The sequence below is a fragment of the Ichthyophthirius multifiliis genome, assembly GCF_000220395.1.
Source record: "Ichthyophthirius multifiliis unplaced genomic scaffold scaff_1120509250881, whole genome shotgun sequence".
Taxonomy (NCBI): domain Eukaryota; phylum Ciliophora; class Oligohymenophorea; order Hymenostomatida; genus Ichthyophthirius; species Ichthyophthirius multifiliis.
In genome coordinates, this window is record NW_004086410.1 from 7856 (window position 1) to 23050 (window position 15195).

At 16.1% G+C, this 15195-nt stretch overlaps 3 protein-coding genes across 3 annotated transcripts, besides 10 other annotated features; 2 read left to right on the top strand and 1 right to left on the bottom strand. All coding sequences in view use genetic code 6, as the record gives it.

The window, feature by feature from the left end:
* The first annotated feature begins 487 nt into the window (after positions 1-487).
* Positions 488-516: a microsatellite.
* Positions 517-2213: 1697 nt separating this feature from the next.
* Positions 2214-2271: a microsatellite.
* Positions 2222-2273: a microsatellite.
* A 448-nt stretch (positions 2274-2721) lies between these two features.
* Positions 2722-2755: a microsatellite.
* A 54-nt stretch (positions 2756-2809) lies between these two features.
* Positions 2810-2872: a microsatellite.
* Positions 2873-2890: 18 nt separating this feature from the next.
* Positions 2891-2921: a microsatellite.
* Positions 2922-4217: 1296 nt separating this feature from the next.
* Positions 4218-4277: a microsatellite.
* An 855-nt stretch (positions 4278-5132) lies between these two features.
* Positions 5133-5157: a microsatellite.
* Positions 5158-9977: 4820 nt separating this feature from the next.
* IMG5_106660 (hypothetical protein) lies at positions 9978-10445 on the top strand (the record flags this gene model as incomplete). Its single annotated transcript, XM_004035011.1, has 1 exon — positions 9978-10445. The coding sequence occupies one exon, from the start codon at positions 9978-9980 to the stop codon at positions 10443-10445; it is 468 nt and encodes a 155-aa protein (XP_004035059.1).
* A 689-nt stretch (positions 10446-11134) lies between these two features.
* Positions 11135-11178: a microsatellite.
* A 22-nt stretch (positions 11179-11200) lies between these two features.
* On the bottom strand, positions 11201-12057 carry IMG5_106670 (ribosomal protein, putative). The gene is made up of 3 exons (XM_004035012.1): positions 12013-12057; positions 11506-11933; positions 11201-11458 (listed from the first exon to the last, which is right to left on the bottom strand). Exons 1-3 carry the CDS (start codon positions 12040-12042, stop codon positions 11323-11325), a joined length of 594 nt encoding a protein of 197 aa, XP_004035060.1. The 5' UTR covers positions 12043-12057; the 3' UTR covers positions 11201-11322.
* A 94-nt stretch (positions 12058-12151) lies between these two features.
* Positions 12152-12196: a microsatellite.
* A 115-nt stretch (positions 12197-12311) lies between these two features.
* Positions 12312-13830, top strand: IMG5_106680 (hypothetical protein; the record flags this gene model as incomplete). The annotated part of the gene is made up of 9 exons (XM_004035013.1): positions 12312-12385; positions 12439-12548; positions 12594-12662; positions 12713-12720; positions 12810-12891; positions 12970-13130; positions 13179-13356; positions 13408-13579; positions 13644-13830. The coding sequence occupies exons 1-9, from the start codon at positions 12318-12320 to the stop codon at positions 13828-13830; spliced, it is 1035 nt and encodes a 344-aa protein (XP_004035061.1). The 5' UTR covers positions 12312-12317.
* Positions 13831-15195: the final 1365 nt, after the last annotated feature.

Below are 15195 nucleotides of genomic sequence, written 5' to 3' on the forward strand. Positions count from 1 at the left end.
TAATATAAATTAAAAGTATACAGATCTTCAGAAAATAATATATTAAGTAATTTTTTTTTATTTTTTTTATTTATTATAAAAAAAAGACTGTGTACAAATGTGATAATAATATTAAATAAGAATGCATTTATTTTTAAATTTTTGAAAATAAGGTTTATAAATATTTAATTTATCAAAATAAAAATAATAAAAAAAGGAATGGAAAGATTTAAATTATAGTGATGAGTTAAATATATTAGAATTAATAAAATAAAATAAGGAACCTGGAGAAAATGAAACTATTTTATTTAATTATAACAATTAATAAACAGCAAAAGATAGAGTAGAGAACGCTTAAATAACATTTAGCTTCATGAATTAACTAAAATACGGATTAGTAATAAATGAGCCATAATAAATTACTATTTCTATTAAAAGATCTCTTTTAATATAAAATATTTATTAAAATTTCTACTAAAATCCTTAATTATTGTAAAAAATAGTTATTTTTTAAAAAAAATATTTTAAATAAAAATAATAGAAACTTAAATTAACAAGAAAACATAACCGATTAAATTCAAATAGTTTTTATTTAAAACTAAAATAAAAATGAACTAGTTAATTTTGTACCTTCAATAAATAATTAAATAAAAATAGTAGAAAAAAGCATTTAAAATAGTTACATTTTTTATTTTGGTAAAAAAATTAATAAAAGCTAAGATATAATAATTGTTTGTAGTTTTCGTTGTATTTAAAAAATAACAAACAATAAAACTAAAAAATAATTTATTGGTTATCCTTTTGCCTTATTAGTTAATTAAAATATGAAAGTTTGTGAATTATTCGAATTATTACAAGAAGATTTAAAATCAAAAAAAATCAAAAGTATAATAGATGAATAAATTTACTAAGTTAATAAGCTGGAAGTATAATTTTAAAGTGATGATAACTTGATTTCTTATATCGTCAATTAGTAAGATTATTCAACTCTAAAATAAAAATTTAGGTTAGGATAAGATTAAAAAACTATTTTAAAATTAGAAATTATTGTAAAGCCTATTTAAATGCCTTTAAATTTATAAAAAAATTGAAAAAATTAATTTAAATATTATTTTATTATTTGTTAACTTAAAAATAATATATTTCCTTTTTATATTTTAAAATTTAAAAATTGATTAATAAATTTGTAAAGTATATATTATTATTCTATCATTTTATTATTTTTAACTTAAATTAATTAAGTATCTATAAATTTAATATATTTTAGGTTAAAATAAAGGTTGAATAAAAAATAAAGATTACAAATTTATAAAAAAGTCGAAAAGAATAAAAAATATAGACTTATTTTAATAAATAATTTTATATATTCAAATATCTTATTACATTTTACTTGAGTCTTTATTTCTATAAGTTCTGAATTCAAACTAATTTAAATTTATAACAATTTTGTTAAAAATTTTTTTATATTTATATGATATTATGCAATTCACAAAATATTTTAAATAAATAATAAATATTTACTATTTTCGAAATAAATTATATTCAAATGAATAAAAAAAAAATATTGTTTAAAATAACTAACTTATTTTTTTAAAATATTAGTTTATTTATTTGTAAAAATTATATTTTTTAAGAAAAATTTTTAAATAAAAAAATAAAAATGTAAGCAATTAAAGAGGTTTCAATCAAAATATTAGTATTACTATATTAAAATTTCAATAATACTAAATATTTTGATAAATATTATTATTTTCATAAAATAACTCATAAACTAAAGCTTCTATATCTCCTATATATAATACTAAATAATATATATGAAACTATATATTTAAATTATTCTTATTATAAGTTAATTTATTATAATATTAGAAATCTTAATTTATAAGAATTTATATTTAATATTATATTTTTTACAATATAAATAAATGATTTAAAAAAGATTATATGTTTCTTTCTATATATATATATATATATATTGTATTTTTTTAAATATTCTTAATTTTGAATATATGCATAGCATTATAAATCTAATTCTAAAATTTATTTAATATAAATAAATATATCTACAATAAACTAATAATAAAATTAAGCAATATATAATTTATGATAATATGAATATTTATAATTCTTATACGTTGAATTAACTTTTGAAATTAAAAAACAGTATATTATAATTATATTAGCTTAAAAATATATAGTTTAGCAAATTTATTTAAATAATCTAAATTATAGATATTATTTTATTTACAAAATATATACTAATTATAATAAAATTATATTTATTTATAAAATATTTTTAAATATTAAATATTATATATTAAAAAATTTATTACAAAAATAATTAATAAAAGAAAACATAACATAGCATTTTTAACCTTATTATATAAATAAATAAAAAAATTAATTAATCTTGTTTTTTATTTTTAATTTAAAATTTATTTTTTTAAAAAATTATAAAAATATAATTAAAAATATGAAAAACTAATATATTTATATAAAACATTTTGGAAATACAAATAACGGAGAAAATTAAAAAAATTAAAATAATATTAAACAAAAGGTATATGCAAAAAGTCCATAAAATAATATAAAAAAAAATAATAAATATTACAAAGAAGATATATATAAATATATTGATAAAATAAAATTATATTATAAAAATTAACTTAATGATATAATTGATACAAAAATTTAAATATTAAAAGAACAAATAACCTAAAATAATATGTAATAAAAAAAACAAAAATAATATATTTAAAATATCATATATTTAAAAATTAGAAATATTGAATAATTAAAGACATAATTAGAATAATACAAAAATGTAATAATATAAATATATAAATATATAAATATATAAATATATAAATATATAAATATATATACATATATATATGTTTATTTTAGTTTTTATATTTATATAAATATATTTATAGAAATATTATTAAATTTTTTTTTAATACAAATCATTTTAAGTATTATTAGGAAATTAAAGATTAATTTTAAAAATAACATCTTAATTTTAATTTTAATATTTCTTAAATATGTGAATCTATAAATAATAGTTTTAAACAAATTTTAAATAATTAAGATTAATCAACTCTTTAAACATTATAATATATTTAATAAACTAAATAAGAAATTTTAAATACTTATTAATAAGGATAAAATTATTTTAAGTTAAATTATGATTAGATTTCTAAAAGTGCATAAAGTAAAGTTAATATAGACGGAGTAAAAAATATATTTACTTAAATGATTGAATAACATTAAAAAGAAATTTAAAAAATTATTGAAAATTTTAAATAATAATTTATAGAAATGTAATTAAAATATGATAAATAAAATGAATTTTTTTTATATACACTTAATAATAAAGAATAGTCATTAATAGATAATATTTAATAAATTATTAAAAATAATTTAGGCTAATAAAAAATAATGGCATAACTATAAAGTTAACTAATTGAATAATAATAATAAATTATATTTATTGAAAATATATCAAAAAAAATTTTTATAGATTTAAAAAAATAAATTAATTCTAATTAAATTCTAGAAAAACTTATATATAGCTTTTGTTAATTAAAATAAAAATACGATTTAATTTAAAACAAATATTTATAAATATAAAATATTTTCTATATTTAAAAAAAATAATAGATAATATAAAATGAGGTAAATTACTAAGATTAAAAACAAATATAAATTTCTTAAGGAATAAACTTAGATATTAAAAATTAATTTTAAGTAGAATTAAATTAATTAGAAGATTATATTGAAAGCCAAATATCCTAAGATAAAGTTACCTTAGATAATTTATAGTAATAAAATCTTAATTAAATTAACTAATAAAAACTAAATAATTGTTAAAGTAAATATTTAAAATATATGAATATAAATATATTTGTTAAATTAGATTAGATACAAATTAATAATTTAGATATAATTAAAGTTAAGCAATTAATAAAAAGAAGTTAATTAATTATTTAATTAAAGGTTATTTATTTTTACTTTAGGGCTTTTATATAATAATAGTTTAACTTAAAATTCTGATTAAAAATTAAATTGTAAAATAGATAATTAATTTAAAATTATTGATGAGCTAGGAAAATATTTATATGACTAAGAAGGAAATGAAGTAATTATACTTCCTTAATATATTTAATAGTTTTAAGATGTACTAAATATAAATTGAGTATACTGGAAATTCAACATTTATATAAAAAAAGAATATAAATTATATTATTATAATTAATTTGATAATTAATTATTTATTTATTTATTTAATTAATTATAAACTTTATTTAGGAATATTTAAATATTTAATTTTATGCTTTATTTCATTAAAAAATACAAAAAATAATTATTTATTATTAAAAATTTTTTTAAAGTTATTTTAAAAATTTATTAAATTAATATAAAAAAATTATTATTTAATAATTATTAGTAAATAAATCGTAATAATAATGGAAAAAGAAAAGCTGTATTATAATAATAAATATAAAATTAATGAATCATTTCTAAACATATAAATTGATAACAAGAGTTTATATGATTTACAATAAGTAATATGCAATAATATAACATTTTTTCCAAATTGAATTTAAAATAAAATTATAAATAAATAGAACTATTCTCATAATACAAGTAAGTAGGATATATCTTCAGATAGCAAGTCTTCAGAATTAAGCTCTTAAGAATCTGATAAATAAGCTAAGTTTAGCTAATTCAAAAAATAGATGTTTATACAATAAAAGTATTATATAAATTTATTATACATATGTCATTAAAAATTATAAGAAATAGATCAAATAAATAAGTTTAAGAATTACTTGAAATATATTTAAATAAAAATCAAATTTTACCTGATTTTTAAGGGTATTATCAAATTTTTTATATTTTAATATGTAAAAATATATATGCTTTTTGTTAATAAAGGAATTCAGCATAAATATTAAAGAAAAATAAAATGGAATATTTTGATTTGTATTTGCTTTATATAGCAGCATTAATTAAAGATAAATTTGAAGATGCTTAGTTAAAATAATAATTTTTTATAAATTAAATTTAATTGTTTTTATATATAAACAATAGAATAATTTACTAGCAATTTTAATAAATAAAAAATGTTAATGAAAACACTATTTAATTTAAATAAGATATTAAATAAGATATAAAAATTGTTAAATAAATTATTCTTAAATAAAAAAAATAGATACCATAATAATATTTTTAGATAATGCAGCATATATTTTTAGAAGGATTTTAGAAGATAAGCAATTATATTTCGAATTATTTTAAGATATAATTACAAGTGATGAAATCAATATATAGGATTTGCTAAACAAATTGACAATTTAAATTTCGACACTAAAAAAGGTTATTCATCATAAACAATATTAATAAATTTTGTAAATATAAATTATTTTTTAAATGCATAATAATTTATATATATAGATTTTTAGTTAAAAACAAAGTCAAACTTGAATCAAAAGCATAGTTAAAATAAAATCTTAAAGCTGATTAATTTAGTTTCGAAGGTTACTTAGGTTTACCATTAAATAGAGTTAACTTAAAATTAATAATACTATATTACATAGAATAAAAATAAGACTTAGATATAATAAAGTAAAAAAATAAAAATTATTATTACCTATATATTGCTTAGATAATTAATTATCGATGTAAGATAAACATCAAATGAATACAATGATTTATTATTGGTTTTCGTAAAATATAAAATAAACTCAATAGCAAGAGATATAACCCGTGCATTAGTTGATAGTACTTTCTATTTAGATTCAAACATTTTATGCGTTGCATTAAGAGTATATTTTATTACTTAATTATATATTTCATTAAAAATAATTATTTTAATTAAAAGGGGTATAATAATAATTATTTATGGTTTGCTTCGTCCTCAAATTTTTTTCAAATATAAATATGGCTTTAAAATGAAAAAGTTTAGGAAACTTTAATAAAGCATTTATATGAAGCAGAAGCTAAAAATTTCGAGTACATAATTTATTTTTTGAAAATAACTAGTCACTTTTGAATAAAAACTATGACAAAATAAATTGCTGATACATTAATTTATCGTATAAATTAAAGTAGAGATAATTAATTTCTCCATACTTTCTATAATCCATTAAAAGTTGCGATTTTAGTAGTAGAATGCTTAGATACGATAGTTCGAAAAGTAATTTATAATAAAAACTAAATAAACAAAGCACGAGATATTTATTATAAATTTGCATAATTATATTGTTTAGGGATAACTGATGATAATTTAATGATTGAACTTTTTAAAGATACAGACTTAGAATAAAGAAAACTAATATACATTATATATGAAAATAATTATAAAGAAATAGTATAAAGTCAAAATTCTGAGGATGTAATAGAATCTATGTGGAATGGAAATATAGAAACTAAAACTTCAATATTTAATATGTTTTATATTACTCAAAATTTATTTTATAAAGATATGAGTGAATAAATGTTTAATAAAGATAAAATATAATTAGAATCTAATAAAAGATACTAAAATTACCACTTTATTTTATAAAAAATAGTTTGGATGAATAATTGCAGAATAAGAAATTTGATTGATGAATATTTAATAATACTTCTTATGATACTAGTACTTGAAAATTTTATTGGATAATTTGAGCCTTAAAAATAAATACATAAGTTATAATTCCAAAAGGATTATGATTATGAATTGATTCGAAACGAAGAAAAAAAATACATTAATACTTATCAATAAATATACTACTAATTTTAAATCTATGTAGATTTAATTATTGGAATTAATTACTTTTTTAGGGTCCTTTCTATATATTATTACAGTAAAGTTTAAGAGTTAAAAATCAAATTAGATTTCCAAGAAATTATTAATATATTTTTGTGTTTATTATCTTTCTTTCAATTAATTATTACTAAATATTTATTAGATATACAAGAACCTGAAAGAATGCTTATTCTTGATACCTTTAAATGGATTTATGTTATAATAATAATCATAAAAATAATTTAATGTATGAAATCATTTAAATTGTTTGGTCCTTTGATAAGTGCGTTATGGTTTATAGTTTTAGAATGTGTAAAATTTACTTTCATTTTTGTTCTAGTTGTAGTATTATTTAGTTTAGAGGCTCATTTTATATTTTATGACAATCCAACAGGACGCTTTTCTACTTTTAAAGGAAGTTTGCTTTTTTTAATTGAAACAATGTTTGGATAATTTAGTTTTGGTGATTTTGATTAAGATGCCCCTTTATTTGGGCCTGTTTTTCTTAATTTATTTTTATTCATGATAGTAATTATTTTCCTTAATTTAATGGTTGCTATACTTACTTACACTTTTGAAAATGCTGCCAGAAGTGCTTAGGTTTTATTCTATATGGATATTGTAGGTAGACTGTAAAAGTTAGAGTATGATAAAATTTATGGTTGCCTTGTTACTTTACCTATTATTTGTAATTTTTTGAACGGTTTTTTTCTTCTTTATATGTTCTGTTTAGATCCTAATTAAAAAGTATATAGCTATTATTAATTTATTTATTTATTTTTAAAAAAGGAAAAAATTTAAAAAATTAGAAAAATTAAATAAAAATTAGTTAATTTTAGTTATATTCCAATTTTAATTTTAGTTATTATTACTTTACTTGCATTAAATTTAATATTTTCACCCTTTATCTATTTTTATAGAATTTACCAAATTATTATTGCTAATATTTAATTTAAATCTAAATTACGTTTGCTTATTTAATGGACTTTTTTAGGTAATTTCTATATTTTAAAATAAATGGTTATACAAACAAAGGAAAATGTGGAATATCTATTTAATGAAAATTAGCTATATGTTGAGTAAACAAATATTCTTTCTAATGATACATATAAAATTTTAATTTTAGTTTCTAAAGAGTTTTATTAAATTAATCAGGAAGAAAAAATTGAAATCGGAAGGTTTTTAACAGCTTTATTAGATAAAATCAAAGATATGGATAGGCTTAAATAAGAAAAATTTTAAAGAAAATAATAAAAAGTTTTATAATAGAATTAAAATATTAAAAACAAAGAAATCAAAGTAATTAAAAACTTATATGAAGACATAAATTTGTAATTTAACTATGATTAAGTAAATCATGAAGAAATTGATTATATTGAAACTAAATAAGATGAAAAATTAAGAAATTAATAGAAAAATAATATTTTTAATTCATTATAATTACCAAAAAGTGAAAGCGATGAAATTACCAAGTTAAATAAAAGTTAAAATATTTAAAATAAATCATTAAGAACATCTTTTAAGAAAAAAACATAATTATCAAAAATTTAAGTAGAAAATGATAAAGTTTTCAATCATAATTATACGTTAGATAAGTAATTTAATAAATAAAAGTCTCATGAAAAGGTTTCGCTTATAAATAAAAGTAAACCCACTTTTTAAAAATGGAAAAGTATTAATAAAGAAGACATTAGAGTTTAAAATATTATATAAGATATTGATTTTCTACTATCTTTTTTAGAAAACTTTATGATTGAAGAAGAAGAAACATTTTAAAACGACGATTTATATAATTAATAAGAGATGTAAGAAACTTAAATAGTTGAATATGTATATATAACTCAATTATTGAAACTTATGTATTATTACAGAAGAAATGATGTTAAATTGGTTAGATTTAACCTTTTAAATTAAATTATTAAAAAACTATTTTAAAGTTAATGATATTTTTTATTTATAAAAAAAATAAAATCTAAAATAAATACTAATATTTTATTACCATTTTATGTCAATTAATTAATTTTTTTTATTTTTCGATAAATATTATTTACTAATATTATTTGATTAAAAAAATCTATTTTTAAACTCTTTGACTTTTTGACTTCAAAAAAATCTTATTTAATTTCTATTTTTTGTATAATCTTATTAATATAAATTATTATAGTCATTAATATTCCTAAAATTTTAATATTTAAAATCGATAAAAATTTAATTAATTTGAGTTTATTTATTTGTATTTTTTATATATTATTATTATAAGAAATTAAATTTTTTCTAAAATAATACTAATTTTTTATTTATTTATAATATTTAAGAGTATATATGTTTTATTTTTAATAAATAACACTAATTGATATAATACATATAAATATATTTTTATTGGAAATAAAATTGTATTAACTTCAAGTTAATTTCATTTATAATTAATTAGCTACATGGAGTTTATTAATTTAAGGAATTATAATATTTTTAAATTTTATAAAAAATAATTCAAGTTAAATCACAATATATTTTTTGTTTTATTTACTGTATCAATATTTTCGAACATAATGTTATTTATTATTATTAGCAATTTTTTTCAGCTTATCATATATTGTTGAACAATTTATTAAATTTAGCTTAGTTGCTTTAATTTTTCTACATATATATAAATTTGAAGTTAAATATTCTTTTTTTTATTAAAACACTACTTATAATTAAAATATATCGGCTACTTTAATGCATATTGAACATATTAGATAAACAATATTAAGCAAATAAAAATCTTCAGCAAGCTAAATTCGTTAATTCTCTGAAAAAGAAAATGAAAATAAAGACTCAAAAAATTGTACTGATAGTATATAATATATAAAATAGATGCAAATAAATATTTAAAGTTATTTATTTAAGAAGAAATTAAGATAAAAATTAAGTGAAAAAAAATATTTAGTATAATTATTTAATCCAATGAGTATATAAATAAAATTATTAAATACTGTAAATTAATTATTTACTTTCTTTAACTTATGTAGTACTAATTTAAAAAAATAAAAAATTAAATGCATTTATAAAATTATAACAAAAAAATTATTTTTAAATCAAAATATATTTAATTTTTCATTTGTATTAAATATAAATATTAAAAACAAAAAATTAATTTTTAAAAATTTTATCTTTTTATTTTAATAATTTTATATCAAACTAAAAAAAATACAAAATAATAATGTTCGGAGGAGGACAACCTTAAGGTTAACCAAACCCTGCTATAAATCCTTAATTATAACAAGCAGTTATATAAGAGCATGAATTTCCTGTTTATTTATTATAAAATTCAGATATAATTGAAGAACTTGACTTAGATCATGCTAAAAAGCAATTTAGTTATTTAAGCAGAAATTTATTTTTCTCAACAATAGTAGGAGTTACATTAAATGTTTAGATTAAAAAAATTAAATAATTAAATATTTTTTCTTGGAATAAATATTTGAGAATGGCTTTTAGAATTCCGTTGTTTTTCGCTCCATTTATAGCCACATAATCAAGTAGCGATAGATATGCAAAAGAACTTGCTCTTATAAATAGAAAATATTATTAAAGATTTTAAAGATTCTAAAGGACTGGAGATCCTAAGTATTTGGATCCTAATGGAGTATTGTTAAAATAACAATAATAAAGAAGCTAAAATAAATGAATATATAAATTTATATTTGTATTTTTATTTTAAGTTTTAATAAAATATATAAATAATATTAAATATATAAGTTAATAATTTCTAAATGAAATGACTACATTTTTATTTTATTTTTTGAAAAATTAAAATAAAATTTATTTGAAATAAAAAAGATTAGAAAATTAAAATTACTTATATTAAAAGAATAAAAGAGATTTCTTACATAATTAATATAAATATATTTATTATTTACAAAAAAAATAAAAAATATGAGAGATAACTGAAGAATAAAGATAATATGAAAATTAAAAATAAAAAGAATAAAAGTAATAAAATTTTTAAAGAATTAAATATTTTTATTTATATTAATTTAAAGTAATGTATATTTTATATATATATATATTAAATATTACTTAATATTTTATAATTATATATGTTTTCATTTTATAATTGTATTATTTACTATTAATATCTATTAAAAACTATCAAACATTAATTACTAATAACTAATAAAATTATTGAATATTTATTTTTTACAAAAACTAAAAACATATATATATATATATATATAATTTTATAAATTAATTTTTTTTATATATATTTAAAATATAAAATAATATTCAATAATTATCACTTTTTTAAATTAAAAGTCAGAAATTTGAAACAAATATCTTAAAAACTGAATAAGTTTATTAATTTATTAACCTTTTAATAAAATATTATTAAAACTAAAAATAATAATATTTTATAACTATTATTTAAGTTAAGAATTATTTAAATTTAAATAAAATATTGTAATTAACATAACTAATAAAACATAAAAAATTAAAATATATTTTTTCTTTTTTTAAAATAGCAAAATATTCAAAGAAGAAAAAAAATACATAAAATAAAATCTTCATTTTTTGTAAGTGTAGAAAGTTTTGTCTTCTCTAAATTCAAAATTAACGTCACGTGTAGTGAGTTTCTTATAAATAACACTAACAAGATCTAATTTTTCTTCTAAATAATCTCTGTCATTTTAATCTAAATGTCTATAAAAATTTTTTAAATAAAATTAAAAAATTATTAAAAATATTACACTCTAGTGAATTAAGTTCCGTCTAATCTCACTCTAACTCTCTTTCCAATAATAACAGATGGAAGTAATAAATCATCCAAAAGAGCATCATAAACGTAAGTGAGACATCTGCTTCTTGGTCTTTATTACGATTTGTGTTCTTTTACCCATTTGGATTCAATAGTTCTTTTAGCTGTGAAAAATACATTTTGTTTAAGTTTTTTTTCAAGTTCAATAATTAATTTTCTTGATATTGCTTATACAACTTTATAAGATTAGAAATGAACATAAACTAATAAAGCGGATTTTTATTTTTTGTTAGCTTTGACTAATGTATGTTCTTCAACATGAGTCAAAATAACACTTTTTAAATAAGTTTTCAAATCAGAATTGTTGTTTTCAATATCTACTAATGCAGAACCTACTAATTCTTCAGGTTTTGTTAATTTCTATTATTTTTTTATATTATATATATATTTATATTCTTGACTTTTTCAACGAATTTTCTAAATTCGTTATTTTTATTACTTCTTTTTTATGGAATTTAGCAAGTGCCATTTTTTACTTTTTAATTTTTCTTTTTGTTTTGTTTTAAATTATATTATTAACTTTTTTTTATTTTTGACTTTAATTTTATGTAATTAATTTAGATATTTTCGAATATATATATTTTTTTATATTTATTTATTTTTGTTTTTTTTATTTATATTTGAAATACATTAAAATTATTTATTTATTAATAAAAAGAAACTGTAACATCAACTTTTATATATATTAATAAAAATTATTTTAAATAAATAAAAGAACCTTTTAAAAAAATAGTTACTTATTTAATGTCAAGAAATTACTATGAAGACCTTTAAATTGAAAGGGATGCAACAAAAAGTTAGGTAGCAGCAGCGTAAAAAAAAAAAAAAAATTGTAAAATATTAATAAAAATATATATTTTTAAAGTTATCGTAAACTAGCATTAAGATGGCATCCGAAACTAAGTTCAGATGATTGGCAAACTAGCTATAACATTTTTAGTTAGATTTCGGAAGCTTATGAAGTACTGAGTGATTGTAAACATATATTTTTTAATGTTTAATATATTTTATCAATAAAAGCCATTAAAAGAGCATTTTATGACAAGCATGGTGAATAAAAATTAAAAAATGGGTTCTTTAGTACAGCAGGTAAATATTATTAATTTGTTTACAATTTAATTAAATTTAAAAAATTATAGGATTATAAGTAAATTCTGAATTCAATATTTTTTGAATTACAATATATTAATTTTTATTTTGTGCAATAATTTTACTAAAATCAATAAATTAAAAAAGGGTGGATACAGATTCGGAGGAAATCCAGAGGAAATATTTGAGAAGTTTTTCGGAACAAATAACCCATACTAATAAATATATGGTAATTAATTAAAAAATCAATATAAAACTATATATATCAATTAAAATTTGAAATCAAATAAATTACTATAATTTAAAGATACTGATAATCAAGAAAATGTAGGTAGTTTATTATCTTATGCTTTTGGAGCCCAAAATTAGCCTTAACCTCAGCCTCCAAATGTTTTAAATGTAATTGTTTAATGCACTCTGAGTGAACTATACAATGGATGTTCAAAGGATGTTATTTATTAAAGAATAGTAAATTTTATAAATATTGTAAAAAATAAAATATTCTTTAAAAAATAGATTTTAAATCAAGATGGAAGAACTACTAAAGAAATTAAAGAAACAAAGTAATTTTAGGGTTTTAGAATTAAAAAATAATTTTAAAAAAATAGGTAATTAGAAATAAAGCCAGGATATAAAAATGGACAAACAATAAGATATCCTCGTTAAGGAAACGAAACACCAGGATTATATAATTGTAAATAAAAAATATATTTCTTAAATTAATTATAATTTAATATAAAATTAGCTGATTTGGTTTTTATAATAAAAGAAATTCCACACCCAACATTAAAAAGAAAAGAGAATGATTTAATTTTTAGATGGAAATGTAAACTAATAGATTCATTACTCGGAAATCCTGTATAATTTATAACTTTAGATGGAAGAAAATTACATATTCCAATAGACTAAATTGTTGGGTAATTTTGTATATTAATTTATTTATTATATTAAATGTATAAATGAAACAAACCATAAAAAAAGACCAAAAACATATAAACTTATAAAAGGAGAAGGAATGACTATATATAACTCAGATGAATTTAAAGTCGAAAATTTTAATAAACCATTGTAAAGAGGAGATTTATATATTAAATTTGAAATTGAATTTCCTACTAAAATTGATGAAAATAGAAGAGATGAATTAATAGAAATTTTAGGATAGAAATGATTAAATAATAATAAAATTTATATATATATATATTCAATTTAATTATTATTTATTAAATTCATTAATATAAATTTAAAACTCTAAAATAAAATCTTATTACTTTTAAGTTTTTTTTATTTCTATAAATAATATTTTTTATTTTGTAATAATATAATTTTATACAGGTTTTTCAAAATTAATTTTAAAAGCTTTAAAAGGTTTTAATAATATATTTAAGAAAAAATTATTAAAAAATTATTCTTTTAAAAATTTATAAATATTTTATATTTTATTAAATTAAATAAAAAAATAAAAATTATTAATAATTACTATATTTCGTTTTGAAAAAAAATATTTTTATACAAAGAGAAAAAAAAATATTATGAATTCCAACGGAATTTAATAGTTGTAATTAAATTTAAAATTAAATTCTATTATTTAAAAATAAAAAAAAGTTATTAAAAAGAAACCTAGTAAGAATAATGTGTAAAATGCAACAGATGCAATTAAATTCCAAGTGAATATGTATCATTAAATTGTAGCCATAACTTTTGCCTAGAATGCATGACAATTAGTATTTTAAAAAGCGAGGGAAAAGTAAAATAAAAACCTGAAAAGAACGATGAAATAATAGAAATGAAATGTTATTAATGCAGTGAATTAAGTGAACTTGACTCATAAAGTATTCAAGCAATAGATTAATTAATATAAAAGATATTTCAAACAAGCAAATTATAATAAAATGATTATTTAGAAAGCACTCCTTCTATTACAACTGCATTTAAAAATTACACGAATAACTATTGTTGTTCTCCTTATTAAATAACTTTTACGCCTGTATAAAATACAGATGATAAATTTGGTGATAATACCACCAATATATGTAAATTACATAAATAAGAACTAAATTTATTTTGTTTTACATGTGAAAACAATATAATTTGTTTAAAATGTTTATAAAACGGAGGACATAAAGACCATAATGTGGAAAGTATCGAAAAAGGTATTCTAAAACTAAATTAAAGATTAGGAGAAACAAACCATTAAATAAATGCAAATATTGAAGTTTTATTAATATAAGAAAATTAACTTAAGGTTATAAAAAATGAATGTTTAAACTAAAAATAAACAATTACATAATAAATAAATGGCAATTTAATTGATATTTAGAATTCCATATAGAATAAATAGTCATAATTAATATAATAAGTAGATTTTATTTATTTAAAAAAGCAAGAATCTATTTAAGAAGAAATAAATAACATTTAAAAAAACAAGAAATTATGTAATTGCTAAAATAAAATATTTAGTCCTTACAAAACTTAGATAATAGTAATTTTTAAAATATACTAAAAATCTTTAATTTTTATGCAAGTTGTAAAATTA